This window comes from Amphiprion ocellaris, chromosome 10, assembly GCF_022539595.1.
Source record: "Amphiprion ocellaris isolate individual 3 ecotype Okinawa chromosome 10, ASM2253959v1, whole genome shotgun sequence".
NCBI lineage: Eukaryota > Metazoa > Chordata > Actinopteri > Pomacentridae > Amphiprion > Amphiprion ocellaris.
Genome location: NC_072775.1, coordinates 34,671,816 through 34,692,292, shown reverse-complemented (window position 1 = coordinate 34,692,292; position 20,477 = coordinate 34,671,816). Strand labels below are relative to the sequence as shown.

The 20,477-nt window shown below is 35.0% G+C and overlaps 1 protein-coding gene across 1 annotated transcript in view; it reads left to right on the top strand.

The window, feature by feature from the left end:
* The window catches only part of myo10 (myosin X), a 129,889-nt gene that overhangs the window by 77,370 nt on the left and 32,042 nt on the right, over positions 1-20,477 (top strand). Inside the window, exons 5-19 of the mRNA XM_055014180.1 lie at positions 3,579-3,713; positions 3,805-3,929; positions 4,963-4,976; positions 5,075-5,159; positions 5,848-5,951; positions 6,652-6,781; positions 7,230-7,348; positions 7,677-7,823; positions 8,058-8,158; positions 8,534-8,600; positions 9,246-9,338; positions 9,679-9,747; positions 10,592-10,674; positions 11,604-11,712; positions 12,704-12,784. Of these exons, the coding sequence (XP_054870155.1) occupies positions 3,579-3,713; positions 3,805-3,929; positions 4,963-4,976; positions 5,075-5,159; positions 5,848-5,951; positions 6,652-6,781; positions 7,230-7,348; positions 7,677-7,823; positions 8,058-8,158; positions 8,534-8,600; positions 9,246-9,338; positions 9,679-9,747; positions 10,592-10,674; positions 11,604-11,712; positions 12,704-12,784 (1,462 nt within the window). The remainder of the gene's footprint in view (positions 1-3,578; positions 3,714-3,804; positions 3,930-4,962; positions 4,977-5,074; positions 5,160-5,847; positions 5,952-6,651; positions 6,782-7,229; positions 7,349-7,676; positions 7,824-8,057; positions 8,159-8,533; positions 8,601-9,245; positions 9,339-9,678; positions 9,748-10,591; positions 10,675-11,603; positions 11,713-12,703; positions 12,785-20,477) is intronic.

Here is a 20,477-nt window from a genome sequence, read left to right as displayed (position 1 = left end):
CATTCGGTTTGAAGTTTTGATTGTGTGATTTACCAGAACTCAGATGTGTTTTTGCTCCTGAAATGTCTCTCTGCTGTTCTGAGGAGGTTTTCTGTTCCTGCTTGTTCTTGGAAGATAATTAATCTAAAGCGTCATAATTATCGTGATATGTTGACGTTTTAAAACAGCAGCTTTCCCAGAACGAACCTCAGCAGGAACCTCTGGCTTCGTTTTCTAAACTAGTCTGTTCTGTCATAACATCTGTCCACATCTGGATCCAAGCAGACGCCTCGAGAGTTTACATTATCTCTGGTTCTGTTCTGTGTCCGTCAGGAAGTTCAGCTTATTTATAGATATGTATGTGTGTGTAGGAGAAAGGAAATTCAGAAGAAGATATGGACTCGATAAATGATCTTCACCAACTCAAACATTAAAGTAGAGGAGAAAAAATGTGTGATTTTGAAATTATAAACCAGTAATATAGATTATTTACAAAATTTCACTTTTTTATTTTCACTTTTTGCTGTATTTCAAAAGACAAAATATATTTATTTTACATTTTATTACTGTCCAAAAAAAAAAATGTGTATGTTAATTCCAAAAAAAAAGAAAAAAAAAAAAAGAAAGAATTTTTTGGCCAGAAAAAAATATCAATTAAATGTTAATTTAAAAAAAAAAATTAAAATAAATTAAATTTTAAAAAACAGATAAAATTGTAGATCATGTTTACATCAGAAATCAGTATTTTTATGTTTGATACTTTGTTCTTTTATAACATTTATCTGTAAAATTCCATTTCATTTATTTTTATTTTTTGCAGTTTTTAAATCAGGAAAAGATAAAACAAAAATATTTATTTTGCATTTATTATTTTCCAGAAAAAAAACAAATTTATATGTTAATACTAAAAAAAAAAAAAAAATAAATTAAATCAAAAATAAAATGGCTAAATCTGTAAATAGTGTTCACATCTAAAATCTGTATTTTTAAATTTGATTATTTTTTCTTATATAACATTTATCAATAAAATTCCAATTCTTTTATTTTTATTTTTTGCTGTATTTAAATCAGCAAAAGTGAAAAAATATATTTATTTTACATTTGTTATTGGGCAGAAAAATAATACTCATTTATATGTTAATTTTTTAAAAATGCATTTAATTAAATTAAAAAAAAACTGCTACAACTGTAAATCCTGTTTATCAAAAATCTGTTTTTTATAAAAAAAATTAAATAAGATAAAATTATAATGTTTTACTGTATGTAATATATTTTTACTGTATTCAGATACAATTATATTTGCTGTATTTTCACTTTTGTTGTAATTTTTGTACCTCCACATTGTTTTAATGTATTTTGTAACGTATTTTAGTGTAATTTGTGGCCAAATTTTCACTGTTTTTATGTGTTTTTTTTCCCCTTTTACATTTAAATGATGACTTTTCCTTCTACTGGAGTATTTTTACAAACAGTAGTTTTATCTTCAGCTCTGGTTTAGTGTGGATCACGTCTGCTGAAGCTGCTGTTTGTGTTGAACGAAGCGTCTTTATTAAACAGGTTGATAATTAACTTGAATCTCTCACTGTGCAGCTGTGGGTTGCCAGGTTCACATTAAATGTCACTGAGAGGCGTTTAAGGGGTTTTCTCTGGATTCTTCTATCATCTGCTGCTGCTGTGGAGAAATATTTCTGTTACTGAATCAAATTAAACCCTCTAAACCCCAAAACCCACTTTAACTTTAAGAAGTCTGCAAAATGACACCATTTATCAGAGGCAGAAGCTGGTAAAAAATAGAAAAATTAATTAGATTCTTACCACACAGCTGGTTTTTAAGCTAATTATTAACCACATCTGTGCTTCACTTTTTAATTATTCCATCAGAATTATTTTATTCTGGATGAATAAATTAAATGCAAACAGTGAACAGAGGAGACAAAAAAAGACAAAAACAGACATAAAATGACAAAAGGAGACACAAAGTGAACACAGACAGACAAAACTGCCCCAAAGAGTCACTTAATGACAAAAACAAGATAAAAAACAACATGAAACAAGATGCAAAATGGGCAAATAACAAAGACAGAAAATGACAAAAACCCGACACAAAATGACCCAAATGAGACAAAAAATAACAAGACAAAAAGTGTCTGGAGAGGAAACATGAACATATTCATGTTCAAAGTGACTCAAAATATGTTAAAATGACTTAAACTTGTGAAGAAGTATTTTTTAAATCTCCAAAACAAATAAATGTCACCAAAATGACTCAAAATTTCAAGGTTTCAATTTCAAGCCTGTTGAAAATTATTTTTAAAAACTGTAAAATGACTCAAAATTTGTTCAAAATAACAGAAATGTTCTAAAATTATTTTAAAAATTGTCCAAAACACTTCAGATTTGTCCACAATGTTTGAAAAAAGTTCCTGAAACTACTCAAACTGAGTCTTATGTGACGTAAACTTGTCCAGAATTATTACACGAAGAAAAACCAAAGTTGCTGGATGAATAAAATTAATGCAGCAGTGATGGTTGTATTAGAAAATAAAATACTAGAGCAGCTTGTTGAGCTTTTTCCACATAAACCACCAACCAAGGCTGTATTTCTACATGAACTAAACATAAACCAGCCTGGTGCCTCCTGCTGTCGGTGTAATTAAGATCCAACCTGTGATTTAAAGCTCTGGAGGTGTCATGTTTATTTCCTGCATTCATTCAGTTGATGACAGTCAGACTGCGCCATCTAGTGGCCAAAGTCTGCAGTATTTAACCTGAATATCTCCCGTGATGCTGCAGAAATAAGAACCAGGACTACAATACCTTAAATAACACATCAGGAATCACAAGAGTTCTGCTGGAGAACTTTTATCCTTCATCTGCATCAGGTTTTTTCTGCAGCTGCAATTATATGAAAAAAACAACTTCTGACACTGAACATAAACAGTTTCTGCACAAAAATATGTTTACAGAAGTAATAAAACAACCAAAAGCCTATATATACTATATCCTGCCCTGGAGCTGATCAGGAGTCAGTGGCTTCTTTAAGGGCATTTTAAAATGAGATACGATGACATAAGAGGTGATGAGATAATATGAAGCTTTATTATATTGCAAATGAAATAAATGCTGCAGATGATATAGAAACTGATGTTGCACAAAGTGATGTTGGAAACAGACATGTTAATCTGTAGATAAAATGAGATGACATGGAGATTAGATTAAATTCAATATGAGATGAGAGGAAATGTGGTGAGGTTAGATGAGATATGATGACATGAAATGAGATACAATGACATAAGATGTGATGAGATACGCTATGATGAGATGAGATATGATGATACGATAACGTAAGATGTTGAGATATGCTAAGATGAGATACAATGAGATATGATGAGATAAGATGAGTTGAGATATGATGAGATGAAATGTGGTGTGATGAGATATCATGAGATGAGATATGATGAGGTGAAATGAGATATGACAAGATGACAAGATGTGATCAGATGTGAAGAGATAGGATGACATGAAATGAGATTTGATGAGATGAGATGAAGTCAGTAGATTGAACTTCTCTTACAGTTTCCTTCTTTCTTCTTCCTCAGTGGTGAAAGCGGAGCCGGTAAAACTGAAAGCACCAAACTGATCTTGAAGTTCCTGTCGGCGATGAGCCAACACTCGCTGGAGGCTTCGTCCAGAGACAAGACGTCCCACGTGGAGGAGGCTCTGCTGGAGAGCAGGTAGAAGTCTGCTTCATTAAGTCTAGTTTAGTTAAACCTCCTGCTTTAAGAGATGTGATGAGATGACCAGATCTTCTCCGTCGCTCCACAGTCCCATCATGGAGGCCTTTGGGAACGCCAAAACCGTCTACAACAACAACTCCAGCCGCTTCGGGAAGTTTGTCCAGCTGCACTTCAGCCAGAAGGGGAACATCCAGGGAGGCCGGATCGTCGACTGTATCCTCCAAATCTGATAAACGTCAAATTTGTCCTTCACTGTGGATTAAAACACAGGATTAGTGGCTGAGAAACGGTCAGCAAGAGTAAAGATGAGTGAAATTCAGCTGGATTTCTCGGGAGAAGCACAAAATCCTTCTTTAGTAGCATCCAGATCATGATGCACACGGCAAATATCATGTCAATTACCATATTTTTCTGTTATTTTATGAGCAAACCTCACATTTAATTGTTAAAATCTAACCTTTTTTCATGCCTGTGGGGATGTTTTTGGAATATCAGCAGGGTAGTGAAGCAGTTTGATAATCTGGAGCCACATTCAGACGAGCTAGCAGCCAAAAGAAGCAGCGTGGCGACGATTTTCTACTGTTTTTAGCTGAACTTTGGCTTCGGGATCTCTAAAATAATTAAACTGTGAAAATTTATAGAACAATAACATTCCTGCTGCTAAGGCACCAAATAACTGCTGTCAAAATAACAAAATCATATAATTAAATAATAATTGTTCAAATATGGAAATTTTCCATGACTTAAACACATTTTGTAGAGATACAATGAGATAACATGAGATACAATATGATGATATGAGATATGATGAGATACGATAAGAGGAGATACACTGAGATAAGATGAAATGAAATGTGGTGAAATGGCATGAGATGAGATATAATGAAATGAGATACGATAAGATAAATTAAATTATGATAACCTAAGATGTAATAAAATAAGATTCAAAGAGATATGAGATGAGATAAAATGAGATATGATAAGATAAGATATAATGAGATACAATTAAATGGAATACACTGAGATGTTAACAAAATATGGTGAGATACGACATAAGATGCGACATGATGAGATAAGAAGAGATGTGATGAGATTAAATGAGATACAATAAGCTAAGATGTGATCTGATGAGATGAGATGAGATGTAATGAGATATGATGACATAAGATGTGATGTGATGAGATAAGAAGAGATATATGAGATGAAATGATGTTTTCTTCCTTGACCGATGCTTTTCGGACCACAGACCTCTTAGAGAAGGTGAGTCTCCTTCCTCCAATCAAACCTGCAAACTTTGAATTATGTCACGTTTTTATTAAAGTTTTAAAAACTGTTGTTGTTTTATTTTTCCTCTGCAGAACCGAGTCGTCCGTCAGAACCCCGGGGAGAGAAACTACCACATCTTCTACGCCATTTTAGCCGGAACCAACAGCCAGCAGAGAGGTGAACGAAAAACTAAAACAACATAAAAATCTGAAAACTGAACAATTACAAAGATTTAAAAAATGGAATTAACATGAACCAGATTTTTCCAAATGTTCGTTTTTATTTCAACACTGGAAATAATCTCGGCCTGCAGATATTTTACTATTTTTATTTTTAATTTGTTTGTTTGTAGAAACACTTCCTGCAGTTCACCTGAAATATTGCAGATTTTTGATCACCTGACTGTTGATCACAGCTGAGTCAGTCGAGGCTTTTGAATTGTGCTGAGAAGTGCAGAATTTTTTGTTTTTTTGCAGAATATGTTTAGTAAAACGTCACTGGTGATTAGTTTAAGGACTCTCTGAGAGTTAAAATTAAGTGATTTTGATGAAATAATAGGATTTTTTGTCTCCAATTTGCTAATGTTTTCCAACTGAACTGTGCATCACAGATGAGTAGTTCATGGACTGTGGGAAAGTAGAACATCTGCCATTTTTTTCTGTTTTTAAATTTCCAGGCTTTGATAATCGATGTAATATTTGTGATTTTTAGAATAATAACATGTTTTTCAAACCCTCCGGCTGATTGTTGAGGTTCACAGAGTTCAGCGGATGAATTTATTCCAGGAGGAATCATCAGATTTCAGCTGCAGAAAGGTCAGAAAAGCAGCTGGATTGGTGCTAATGCTGATTCTTTGTGTCTGCAGAGGCGTTGGGTTTGACGCATCCCGACAGCTACCACTACCTGAGACAGTCCAGCTGCCATGGCGACGAGACAATCAATGACAAGGGCACCTTTCAGGATGTTCTGGTGGGAAGAAAACTGAAAACATACAAGATTTACGCTCTGTTCACTGATTTAAGGCCAAAGCTAGCAAGTATTTTAGGAAGTATTGTTATAGCGGTTACCTTTTGACTCACTGGTTCAGCCGAATGAGCAGCAGAAATGAGAAATCTTTTAGAAACAGCTTAAAATAAGTTGTGAATTAGGTTTTTTTGAACCCATTTCTGCTAATTCTACCTCTACCGCTACTATTTTGGCTGTACACTGTGCAATACATTCAGGGATGTTTCTAACTCTTCTGCACAATAAGACAAGATGAGATATGAGATAGAATGAAATGAGATATGATGAGATATGAGATGAGATGCGATGATATTAATGAGATGGCATAAGATGAGATAACATAAGATGTGATGAGATACAGTAAGATACAGTGAGATAGAATGAAATGAGATATGATGATATATGAGATGAGATATATGAGATGACGTGAGATGAGATAACAAGATATGATGAGATACAATAAGATACGATGAGATGAACTTCATATTGTTAATGAAAAATGTCCAAAATGCTCATTTTCTCAAGGTTTTGCTCATATGAACATGAACATATTTTCTGCGCAGAACTCATTCAGTTATTTATTCATAAATCACTGTCAAAATGTTTGATCCTGGCGAAGCTGAAAAGTTTCATCGGCTTCTTGTCTTTTGCTTTTTTTTCCCAGAATGCAATGCGAACGATGCAGTTCACGGAGGAGAACATCGGTGAGGTTCTACGTCTGCTGGCCGGGATTCTTCACACAGGAAACATCGAGTTCATGACGGCCGGAGGAGCTCAGGTCTCCTCCAAGTCAGGTTGGTCCAGAAAAAATATCAATAATCAGTAATAACTGCTTCCTTTCCTCTTAAAACATAAAAAAATCTAAAAACAATCGAGGCCAGAGTTCATCAAATCCAGTTCCAGGAAAAATGCTGAAATATTTCATTTAAAAAAATCTCACTTTTAAGAAGCTGTAACTATCAAATTTTAAAAAAACATAGAAAAATGAAATGTTTTAAAATCATTAATAGTAGAAAAATGTGCTAAAACACAATAATTACATATTTTTTTAGATTTATGCTGATTTTATTTATTGTGATTTTTCTGTGTTTTTTTCCACTGATTGAATAAATTTACTGTATGTTTCTGTGTTGTTGGGTGTTTTGCGTTTATGAGCTGCTGCTTTTTCACAGTTTTCCAACAACTTTTAAGATTTCCTAAATGGATGATTGCAAACTCTTCTGCTATTTTTTCTGTCTTCAGCTCTGAACCGAACCTCAGAACTTCTGGGTCTGAACTCAGAACAGCTTTCTGAAGTTCTAACTCACCGATCCATGATCCTCAGAGGAGAGGAGATCTCCACCCCGCTGACTGTGGAACAGGTCAGAACGCCTTGTTGTTATTATCATTATTATTATTATTATTATTATTATTATTATTATTATTATTATTAATAATTATTGTTATTATTATTATTATTGTTATTGTTATTATTATCATCTGGATAGAGCAGGAATGCCTATAATGAACATCAAAAGAGAGACAACCGGAGCTGTTATTATAGAAAAACACATTATCATTTTTTGTCTTTGTTGTGTTTTGTTGTTTTTTAAAATTGTTTTCTGTTGGTTTTTTGTGTTTTTTTGTTGCTTTTTGGTGTATTTCTGTTGTTTTTTGAGCTGCCCATCAGTAATATGTGCTCCCCGGCAGGCGGTGGACTCCAGAGACTCCATGGCGATGGCACTTTATTCTCAGTGTTTCAACTGGATCATCCGGAAACTCAACAACCGCATCCGAGGAAGAGAAGACTTCAAGTCCGTCAGCATCCTGGACATCTTCGGCTTCGAGAACTTTGAGGTTTGAGGGTTTTTTACGCTCGTCTGCATCCCCAGCGGATAAATAACTGCAAGAAAATTAAAAAGAATTAAAATATTCCCTCAGGTTGAATAACGTTTATTAAATTTAGCTGAATCTGTCACACAAAAACACTGAATTAAACCTGATCTTCTCCTGTTCATCAGATTTTAATCAACCAGTTAACGAAGGGAAGGGCTTTTTTTCTCGTTTTCACTTGGTTATCTTTGTTTTCAGGTGAACCGCTTCGAACAGTTCAACATCAACTATGCAAACGAGAAGCTGCAGGAATATTTCAACAAACACATTTTCTCTCTGGAGCAACTTGAATACAACAAGTAGGTGGAGGATAAAGTTTTATAGGAAATAATCCTAGTTTAAAAAGTTCAGCTGAAGTTCATTCATTTGATGCTTTTAGGTTTTTAATTTAAGATCATCACTCATCTTAATACAGAGAAGATGAAACGACACTTTTATTACCATTTATTAGAATTGTAAGAACTGTCATTAAGTGGTTCATATGGTTTTTATAATATTATTATTATTATTTTAAATAATAATTATTATCAGTAGTAGAAATATCTGAACAGTAATAATATTAGGTCTGGTAAAGATTTGTTCATATTTTTATTCTCTTTATACCCTCTCTTTATATCTCATTTAGTTTGCCTCTGTATAAGTATTTAAATGTTATTTTGTGTTGTTTGTCACAGAGAAGGCCTCGTCTGGGTCGACATCAACTGGATGGACAACGGAGAATGTCTGGATCTGATCGAGAAGGTAGAAAATTAAAAATAAAAACCAAAAAACAAGTGTTTCTGTTGTTGATTGAATCATTTACACTTAACTAATAATAGTAGTACTACTACTACTAATAAAATACCAATAATAACTGTTATTATTAGTATAATTAATAGTAATAATAAGAATAAGGATTATTATTATTATTATTATAACATTTTTAAATTAAAATAAATTTTACTTATTCTTTTTAATAACTTAATAAATATATTTATATTTTAATAAATGAAATAAATAAACTAAATCTTATTTATTTTATATGTGGTAGTAGTAGTAGTAATAAAAATTATTATTATTACTTATATTATAGCTATTTTTCATATAGTTACGTGCAATAATTTGTACTTGACTATACATAATAATTATAATTTAATAATAATAATAATTATCATTAAATAGTATTTATAAATTATTATTTAATAATAGTATAATAATTATTATGAAATAATAAAATGATTATTATTATTATTATTATTATTATTATTATTATTATTATTATTATTATTATCAGTAGTAGTAGCAGTAGTGGTAGTATTACTGTCATTACTGTTATTATTATTATAATTATAATAAATAATGATGATGATGATGATGATGATGATGATTGTCTCTGCGTTTCCATAGAAACTGGGTCTCCTGGCACTGATGAATGAGGAGAGTCATTTCCCCAAAGCTACAGACGACACTTTACTGGAGAAACTCCACAGCCAGCACTCGGTACGTCGTCCTGCTGTCATTAATGAGAAAAAATGAATCCACAGTAGGAAAAATTAACCCACAATGAATTAAAATGAGGACATAGGGAGGAAAAATAAGCACAATGTGAATAAAAATGAGCAAGTTAATTTTCCATCCACTCACAGTGTCACAGCCTAAAGCTAACGGAGTAATTTTCGGTCATTTCATACAAATATTGAGTCATTTTTGACACGTGGACAACTTTTGTGTCATTTTTTACGGTTTATTTGGACCGTTTTGGACTAATTTCAGGTTTTAAGTCTCTGTAGATGAAGAAGCAGCTGTGACTAATGAGATGTTTTTCTTTTTCCTGCTGCAGAAGAACTCTTTCTACGTGAAACCTCGCGTCGCCGTTCACTACTTTGGAGTTCGACACTACGCTGGAGAGGTGAGGCCGTTAGCTCAGCGTTAGCTTAGCGTTAGCTCAGCCTTCGCTCAGCGTTAGCTCAGCCTTAGCTCAGCGTTAGCTCAGCGTTAGCTCAGCCTTAGCTCAGTGTTAGCTCAGCCTTAGCTCAGCGTTAGCGCAGCCTTAGCTCAGCCTTAGCTCAGCGTTAGCTCAGCCTTAGCTCAGCGTTAGCTCAGCGTTAGCTCAGCCTTAGCTCCGCCTTAGCTCAGCGTTAGCTCAGCATTACCTCAGCGTTAGCTCAGCCTTACCTCAGCCTTAGCTCAGCCTTAGCTCAGCGTTAGCTCAGCGTTAGCTCAGCCTTAGCTCAGCCTTAGCTCAGCGTTAGCTCAGCGTTAGCTCAGCCTTAGCTCAGCATTAGCTCAGCCTTAGCTCAGCGTTAGCTCAGCATTAGCTCAGCCTTAGCTCAGCGTTAGCTCAGCCTTAGCTCAGCGTTAGCTCAGCGTTAGCTCAGCCTTAGCTCAGCCTTAGCTCAGCGTTAGCTCAGCCTTAGCTCAGCGTTAGCTCAGCCTTAGCTCAGCCTTAGCTCAGCCTTAGCTCAGCGTTAGCTCAGCGTTAGCTCAGCCTTAGCTCAGCGTTAGCTCAGCCTTAGCTCAGCGTTAGCTCAGCCTTAGCTCAGCGTTAGCTCAGCGTTAGCTCAGCCTTAGCTCAGCGTTAGCTCAGCGTTAGCTCAGCGTTAGCTCAGCCTTAGCTCAGCGTTAGCTCAGCGTTAGCTCAGCCTTAGCTCAGCGTTAGCTCAGCGTTAGCTCAGCGTTAGCTCAGCATTAGCTTAGCATTAGCAGAGGTCAGACCGGTCTAAATGACGCCCCCTGGTGGTCTCCTCCTGCAGGTGGTGTATGATGTGAGGGGGATGCTGGAGAAGAACCGAGACACCTTCAGAGACGACATCCTCAACATGCTGAGAGAGAGCAGGTACAAGAAACAGATTTATAGAAGAAATCAGCTCATTTATTCCAGATTTATTTATTCATTTATGCATTTAATCCAACATGCTGAGAGAGAGCAGGTAGAAGAAACAGATTTATAGAAGAAATCAGCTCATTTATTCCAGATTCGACATTTTAATTCTGATTAGATTCAACTTTATGGTCAAAGTCATCATTTAATCTGTTTAACGGATGGATTTATCGCCATTTAATGTTTAACGGATGGATTCATCACCATTTAATCTGTTTAACTGATAGATTTTTCAGCATTTCACAGATTTTATACATTACTTACAGTTTTGAAAAGTTTTTTTTTTTTTTTTTTTATCCTTTTCAGTTGGTTTTACAAGATATCTGGAATTTAACAAAACAGGGAAATTCTATAAAATTGCAGTTAAAAAAGCAAAATATTGATCATTTTATTTTGCAAATGTTTTTTTTAAATCTCTGAAAAACTAAATATTAATTTACATTTTGTAAAATAACAAAAACAAACAAAAATCAAAACACTTATTGTTATTTACAATGTGTGAAATGTTTTATTCTAAAATAATTTATTAACTTTACAATTATTTTTTGAATATTTTTGTGATTTTCTGTGTATTACATGAAGTATAATAAAGTATTAATAATGGTAAAAACACACTATTTTTATATAACTATAATAAGCTGTACGTTAAATAAGTGTGTTAGATAAATAACAATAATTATAATATAAAGATAAATATAAAGAAATCCAGTAATAATTTATAATTTGCAGCTTCTCAAAAACAACCCAAACTATAAAAAACAACTTATTTTAAGACAGAAAAACCTAAAAGTTTATTTACAGTTTATCTCCTTAAAGACGACTTTCAGATGTTCAGTAGCTTTTGTTTGCTTCTTCTTCGTCTGATTTTTCGTTTTCCCCATCAGGTTGGATTTCGTCTATGATTTGTTTGAACACGTTTTGAGCCGAAACAAGCAGGACACCCTGAAGATGAGCACCAAGCACCGGCGGCCCACCGTCAGCTCCCAGTTTAAGGTCAGAAAAGTAGAAAAATACTGACTAGTAGTAAAACATTTGGTAAAAGCGTTTCTTTTAAATGTGAAAAAAGTGTGTGGTGATTTAGCTGCCATGATATCAGTAATAGCAGCCTGTCAGCGTCGATGTTTGTGTGTTTAGAAGCAGTTTTAGTGCAAAGATTCAGTTAAAATCATGGATTTGATCAAGTTTTCACCTGAATGATCCAGATTACTGAAGAGAAATCAACAGTTTGTCTGGAAAAACATCAAAAATCAAAGAAAAACTGCAAAATATTCAGATAAATGATGATGTGATGATGATTTTAAATGCAAAATGAGATTTGTTTCAAAAATAATGTGGCTATTTATGTTGTTCTGCTGTTCATTATAATGTTTTTTAACAGTTTGTGCAGGTTTTCCACTATTTTTGTTAAATTCTGGTTAATATCTGATAAAATCACAGAAAAATAAGCTAAATTTTACGTTAAAGGTAAAAACAGGCCAAAACTGGACATAATGTCCACAAAAATCTGTATTTTTTTACAACAACTAATCTTTTACAGTGTTTAAATCAGTAAAAATCTCATTATTATACAGATATTTGTTGTAATCAGAAAGACAATTGTGGTTATTTTTAAATTTATTCAGTTTTTTTTGAACAGATTTTCCAATATTGTTGTTAAATTATGGTTGATATCTGGTAAAATCACAGAATAAAAGCTTTATTTCACATGTTAAAGGTATAAACAGGCCATAACTGGACATAATGTCCTCAAAAACCTCAAATCCTGTATTTTTTACAACAATAGTTAATTCTTTCACAGTGTTTGAGTCTGTTTCCATCATCCTACTACTACCCAGATATTTGCTTTTATCTGAAAGAAAGTTGTGGATATTTACGCTGTTCCGTTCCTTCAGAGTCAACATGAAGTTAGATATTAATATTTTTACAGATTTCCAGGTTTTTTAGGTGCATTATTCCAGTAACGGAACTGTTTTTTGTTCCTCAGGATTCCTTACACTCCCTGATGGCGACGCTCAGCACCTCCAACCCATATTTCATCCGATGCATCAAACCCAACACACACAAGGTGAGTTCTTACTCAAACTGCATCAAATCCTTCCCAGAATGACTCCTAATGTGTCCAGAGTTCCTAACATCTGTCCAAAATGCCTCAAAGCTTTTCCAGAGTGACTTGAACCTTGGCCAGAATGACAACAACTTGTTAAAAATGTCTCAGAAATGATCTGAAAAGACTCAATTTTGTCCAAAGTCTCTCAAAAATTGTTCAAAAATGTGTCCAGATGATTCCAAACCTGCCTTAGATCAGTTAAACATTTACTGAAGTTACAATAAAATGGTTCAAAATGTCTCCAAACCTTTCCAGTCCATGTTAGAACCAGCTGTGATCATCAGTATTATGGGATGTATCCTAGTGTGAACAGTTCAGAGTCCCAGAAACAATCATTGGTTCCCCGGATTTTTTTCTGTTTCACTTTGTCCAGAATTACTCCAAAAAAAAAAAAAATATCTAAAATGTCTGGCGTCAGAGCCACATTTCAGATAATATCCAGGAAAATGCCATTAATGAAGCATTAATTTACATTTCAACTGCAAAAAAACTGAACTTCAACTTAAATCTTCTGTTTTTGTTTTTTTTTTGTTGCATTTTCATGAATTTTTCTGCTAATATGTGGAGACATGATGAGTAATTTTCTTAATTAAAAAAAATCAAATAAATTCCAAGAAAATCACAGATTAATTTACACTTTAAATAAAACAATTTGGACTGAAATATGCTGAGTATTATTAAATTTTTAACTTCAGAAAATATCTAAGAAAATAACAAAAGAAATATTAATTTGCACGTTACTCATAAACCAAAAAAAATCAAAATTATAAATAATGTTGACATCAAAATCTGTAGTAATTAGTTCTTTTACAAGTTTTGACTATAAAATTACACATTTATTTATTTTCTGTAATTTATTATTATTATTATTATTATTATTATTATTATAAATCTTCTGTTGTTTTGTTGACATTTCCCTGACGTGGGATCGCTGTGGAAGGTCAGCAGAGTTTAGCCTGTTGAGTAATAACCTTATAACTGCAACTATTTGTGGTTCTCTGACGTAACCGAGCGTTAAAAGAGCTGCAGGCTTTAAAAGCTCTGGAGCCTCAGTGGAAATATCAATATATGGACAGGATGTGGATCGATGTGTGAACTGTTGGCTCTGGGTACAACCACAGACACAAAAACACACAAAAACACACTTATTTTAGAAATGAACACAAATAAAAGTCAAATCTTTACAATACTTAGATTCAGACGCATTAAAAATAGTCATTTTGCAGTTAATCTTTTATTACAGTCAATATATAAAATATTGACTATTAATTATTACTTTTTCTGTTAATTTATTAGATATTATCTGTAATTTATCCAAATACAGAATATATTATAATAAGTATAATAATTAATCTTTTACTGATTTAAATACAGTCAGAAACAACATGACTATGGTTTACTTTTTATTTTTTATGTTCATATTATTTGGCGTTTTTTATTCTTAAAATGTAAATTATGACATTTTCTGCAATTTAACAAAACAAGGAGACAAAGTAAAATAACAGTAAATTATGATAATTATTTTGAAAACCAGGGGTGTCCAACATGAGGCCCGTGGGCCAAAAGCGGTCCTCCAGAGGGTCCAATCCGGCCCTCAAAGTGTAAAAATTCCAGAGAAGACATTAACTGCAGAGTGTAAATTAGTAAAACTATAAATTTAAAATAATTTCTAGACCATGACAAGTTGTTTTGATCATAAAGTAAAATACTAGATTGTTCTTTGTTCTTTTGTTGTTTTGTGTCTAATTTTTGTAATATTTGGTCTCGTTTTTGTTGCTTTTTTGTCTGATTTTTGTCGTTTGTCTCACATTTTTGTCATTTCTTGTCATGTTTTTGTAACTTTTTGTCACATTTTTGTCTCTTTTTTAATTTTGCTTCATGTTGTTTGTCTCATTTTTGTCTTTGTTTCTAATTTTAGTAATTTTTTGTCTCATTTTGTCATTTTGTGTCTCATTTTTGTAGTATTTTGTCTTGTTTTTGTCTGACTTTTCATTTTGTGTTTTGCTTTATTCATTGTTTTGTTTCTTGCTTTTGTCTAATTTTTGTTGTTTGTCCATTTTTTTGTTGCTTAGTAACTATTTTGTCTCTTTGTTGATTTTGTTTTGTTTTGTGTCATTTGTTTAATTTTTGTCATTTTCTGTCTTGTTTTTTTTTGTCTATTTTTGTCTGACTTTTGTCTTTTTTTCTCATTTTTGTTGTTTTGTGTCTGTTTTTTGTGATTTGTGCAAGTTTTTTGTCTCGTTTTTGTCGTTTGTCCATTTTTTTGTTGCTTTGTAACTTTTTTTATCTGTTTTTTGTTTTTTTTCTCGCTTTTGTCATTTTATGTCTCATTTTTGTAGTTTTTGTTGTTTTTTTTTTCCTTTTTTGTCTTTTTTAGTCGTTTTGATCCTTCAGTAAATCCTCTATGGTTCAGTTCCAGGTGACTAAATGTTGTGTTCCTTTGTCGACACACTGTGATCTGGAAGTTGTAATGTGGAAATGATAAACTGAGGCTGAATGTTAATGAAACTGAATTAAATTTTCTTGATAAATGTCAGGTTGTTCATGACGTTTAGTAAAAAGATAATTCCTTAAATAGGAACATTTTTGCACTAACACAAAGGAACCATTAGGAGTTGTGGTTATTTAGAGGTTATTATGCTGTGGTTTTACTGGAGATCAAACTGGACTAAATGTGGAACCTGGACTAAGATGAGTTTGACTCCCCTGGTTTAAACAGTTGAAAGCTAAAAATTGAGATTATTGTGCAGCGACACAAAAGTCAGCGACACATTTGAATGTAAACAGCCTCCTCCCTCTTAAACACACACTCTAACACACTCTAACACACACTAACACACTCTAACACACTCTACAAGTGGCTGCACACATGAGCCCCAGCAGGAGATGCGTCTCCATGGTAACCTGGTCCCTCCCCTCGTGGTGAAAGGAGGAGTTGTGTGTTTGGGAGCCTTTTGTTTGACTCGGCGGTCCTCACACTGTTTTTATTTCTCTGACTGGACGTGGACCGAATCCGGCTCCAGCTCTCAGGAACTTTTTCATTTCTGCTAAAACGATCCGGAGCGAGGAGCCGCGATGCCGAGGTGAGACCCGATGTAGAAATACCGGCGGCGGTGCGTTCAAGTGCACGCTTGTTGCACGGGGCGTTTAAACGTCCGTCCTTTTACACGTCTGTGGCTTCGTCTCTGTGTGGTTGCTGTCATTATCGAGCTGTCTGCTGAATTTGCACAACAGAATTCCCCTTTTTAGAGGCGCTAAAATGCATTTTATCTTAAATTAAATGGAAATAAAAGAGCTGCAGGAGCATTTAAGGAGCTCAGATAACATGTTGATGGCCGAGCTGAAGCAGAATAACATCCAGAAATAGACACTGAGGCTTCTTAATTCACTTTACATGGAAGAATTCTTCCCGTAGACGTGGTTTCTGCAGCGTAACTCTGCTGCTTCCTGCTCCTCGTCTCCTTAATTGGAGCTGAAGGTTTGGAGATGAAGATGCTCAGAAGCAGCAGAAACATGAGAGATGATGAGAGGAAAATGCTAACCAGGAGATTTCTGTCATTTCTCACAACTTTTGTGTAATTCTGGACAAAATTTCTGCAATTTTGGATCATTTTCAACTAATTTTAGACAAACTGAACAAACCACTCTGCTTCCAAACCCTCACTGTCCAAAACGCTTCAGAAATGGTTCAAAATTATTTAAGATGTGTCCAAAATGATTGAGAATTACAAAAAAATTGTCCAGAAATTATCTAAAACAATGAAAATTTGTTCAGAATGACATGAAAACCGTCTGAAATTACTGGAAATTGGTCCAAGATCAGTCAGAATTTCTCTCAAATGATTAAAAATTATTCAGAATGACTGAAAATGTGCAGAATGACACTATAATTGTCCAAGATGCTTTAAAAATCATCCAAAATGACTCAAAATGACTTGAAAATGATCCAGAATTACACAAAAATTGTCAGAAATGACAAAAATCTTCCCACAATGACTCAAAAATGTCCAAACTTACTTATATCTGTTTAGAATGAACTGAAATTGATTAAAAATAACTTTTTTTTTTTTTAAATCTTGGACAAATTTAGTGTCATTCTACAAATTTTTAGTCATTCTCAATTACTTTCAATCATCTGAGACAAATTCTGACAGATTTTGGATCATTTTCCCGTCATTTTAGATGATTTCCATGTCATTCTGAACACATTTTCATTGTTTTAGACAAATTTTCTGTAATTCTGGATCATTTTGGACACATTTTGAATCCTTCTGGATCATTTCTGAAGCATCTTGAACAATAAGGGTTTTGAAGCAGAGTGGTCTGACCCACTTTCTGTAGTTTTGGAGAAAAATGTGTTCAAAGTTTAGTGTTTTCCAGAATGGTCTAACATTCCACTGTAACGCTGTATTTGGTTTGTGGGTTAGACCACTCTGACACTAGAATCTAGACCATAAAATATTACAGAAACTAGATAAAGCTCAGATTTTTTGGTGGGTTAGATCACTCTACGTCTAACTAATGGACCCGTCCACAGTTTGTGTGTTTTTGCTCGGTCGTATCTCAGGGTTTCTTTGTGTCATCGATGTTTGGCTCGGTTTTAAACCCAGCAGGGTCGAGGGTTTAGCAGGGATTTATTTCCACCTCTGGGCAGAAACTTTGTTCCAGGGATTCCCCAGAACTGTGGAGGAACCCCACTGAGCTGAGTGATAATCCTGCTGGATCAAACCCTCCAGAGACGATGCTGCCAGTTCTTCTGGTCAAAGGAACGTTGATGCCTCAGAATTAGTGGGTTTGGAAGTGTTGGCAGGGGAGATGCTGAATATTCTAAGGTTCCAGTTTCTGAAATGTGCTGCTTCTTCCTGGTAATGCTGCAGAAAATTGAGTTTCTTTCAGTTAATGGATGTTTGTCGGACAAAATGAGTCATTAGTTGGCGTGTCGTTGGGTTTTAGGGGATTGTTCTAGTAGAAGTCAAAAAATTGATCTGACAAGTGTGTAGTTTAACCAATATTTCTGATCATTTTAGGGTCTGAGTGGGTTCAAAAAAGGGAAACTCTGTTTTCCTGAAGGCCTGTTGGTCCAATAAAACCCATTTAATCAGTTGTAGGACAAACATCCAAGATGTGTTCAAATGTGTTCAGAATGACATGAAAGTAGTCTGAAAGACTGGAAAATGATCCAAAATCAGTCAGAATTTCTCTCAAATGATCAAAAATTATCCAGAATGATTGAAAATTTACAGAATGACACTAAATTTGTCCAAGATGCTTTAAAAATCTTCCAAAATGGCTTGAAATTTGTCTCAAATGAGTTGAATATGATCCAGAATTACAGAAAAAGAATTACACAAAAGTTGTCAGAAATGACAATGAAATGTGTTTTTTATTAAAAAATTAGTCAAATCAAAGATTGTCTCGGAATTATTGAAATTTTTCGAAAAAAGGACAAAAAACATTCCAAATTGACCTAGTTTTCCCGCATATTATTCAAAAATTGTTCCTAAGGACCTGAAATTTTGTCCAGAACGACTCAAAAATTGTCCAGAAATGGTCAAATTTCGATCATCTTTAGACTGTGACACCTGGATGGATGTGAAATTGATCAAAAATCCCCCCAAAAAACATCCAAAACCCGTGAAGTTGGCTGTAACTCTAAAGTTGATCACACATTTCATCCTCATTGAGTCTCGTAGATTCATCGGAGATCTTTGCTGATTCCTGCATATTCTACAAACGTATTTAAAACAACACAGCGGGAATAAAAGAAGGTTTTCCACTGGAAGTTGGTCTCAGCGTCTGACTTCCTGCTGGGAGAGTTTTTAGCATCAGAAACACTTTGGAGCTGCAGCCGGCGTGTTTTTCATCTTCTAATAATGAAATAAAGAAGCTTCCACCCTGCAGCTCCTCCTGGGTTCAGTCATCTTTCCATGTTTGCCTTTTTTTCTCCCGTCGGCTCCCAACCCCCCGGGATGGAAGCTCCACGCCCCTGTTTGTCCTCCTGAATGCCCCGAGGCTTTCAGGCTGAGAAAGACAAAGTTTAGCCTCCAGCTATTGTTGAGGCTCCGATGCTTCTGGATGCTGATTTACGTCGCTGTTGTTGTTCTGATCTCACAACTCCACAGGTTTCACTGATTAGTGACGAATACAGAATCCAACTTCATTATTTAACGACCGCGACACATTTAATTGAAACTCAAGGTTTAAAACCAGCCTCAGACTAAAGAGATGCTGCGTACTTCTGGAAAAAAAAAAAGAAAAGATGGTGCAGACCAGAAACCAGATTCAGTGTTCAGACTGGGACACCTGGATGGATGTAAACTGATCTGGTGTCAGGTTTTAGCAGAACTCAGATGAGTTTCCATCCAGATTTATCACTTTTTAATGGACTTTTTCCATCATTTCTGATCCTCAGAACTTCATCAGTCCAGCAGATAGAACCATGACATTTAGGAGGAGAAACATCTGAGTTCTGGTAAAAACTGACACCAGATCAGTTTACATCCATCCAGGTGTCTCAGTCTGAACACTGAATCTGGTTTCTGGTCATTTTCTCTATAACCAACTATGATCATCAATATTATGGGATGTATCACAATTTGAGCAGTATAATATTTATGATGTAGGAATCTGTTTCAGTTTGTCTGAAGTTACTTAAAAATAGTCCAAAATGGTTGAATCTTCTTCAAACTGCATCAAATCCTTCCCAGAATGACTCCTAATGTGTCCAGAGTTCCTAACATCTGTCCAAAATGCCTCAAAGCTTTTCCAGAGTGACTTGAACCTTGGCCAGAATGACAACAACTTGTTAAAAATGTCTCAGAAATGATCTGAAAAGATTCAGTTTTTTCTAAAGACTTATCTGGTATTTTAAAAATATTTTCAAACATTGTTTTCTCCAAGTTTTTTTTTTTTTTTTTTTTTAAGATTTGGTCTCGGAACAACATTTACACAACTACTGCATGTTTTAGGATTTTGGATTATTGGCCATATGATGGGCGGGACGTAGAATGTCCTCCAGTTCTGGAATGACCCTCCTGCTGATGTTTTTCATTCACGCCTAAAAATAAAGACGACGAAGGACAGAATGAACCTTTGGAAGACAGAAAAAGACAGTTGAGCTTTTCAGATTGACGTGAGGAAACAGAATGAGTGACAAAGCGTGAAACTTGTCTAAACAGAGCAGCTTGGAGTTAATCAGGCGACTGTATGAACTGTAAAGAAGAAGAAGAAGCGTCCGGTTGTTGACGTCCCAGACAGAGGAAACAGGATTCAGCTTCCTGACACCGCTCGGCTTTGTGCTATGCAAATCCAGGTTATGCTAATGAGGCGTCCGGCGGCGGTTAAAGGGCTCCATTCAGCCGCCGAGGCCAGATCCACCGGGCCGTCGACGGACTATCGGGGGAGACCAGCGGCGAATAAAGGCGGCATTAGGACGAGGCATAAAGGCGTCCTCTATCCCGACCCCCCTCTACGCCCACCGGGGTTACAGGCCAGCAGGGTCCCCGAGAAAATGTCCTCGGCTGAATGCGAGCGGCGACGGCAGCTCAATGCCGGGTGTGTTTGTCCAGGGGACGGGTTCAGAGTTTTCAGCGAGCGGTATGCAGTTTGATGCGTGTCGGTTTAGAGGGACGTCACGCCAACAAGTCGGACC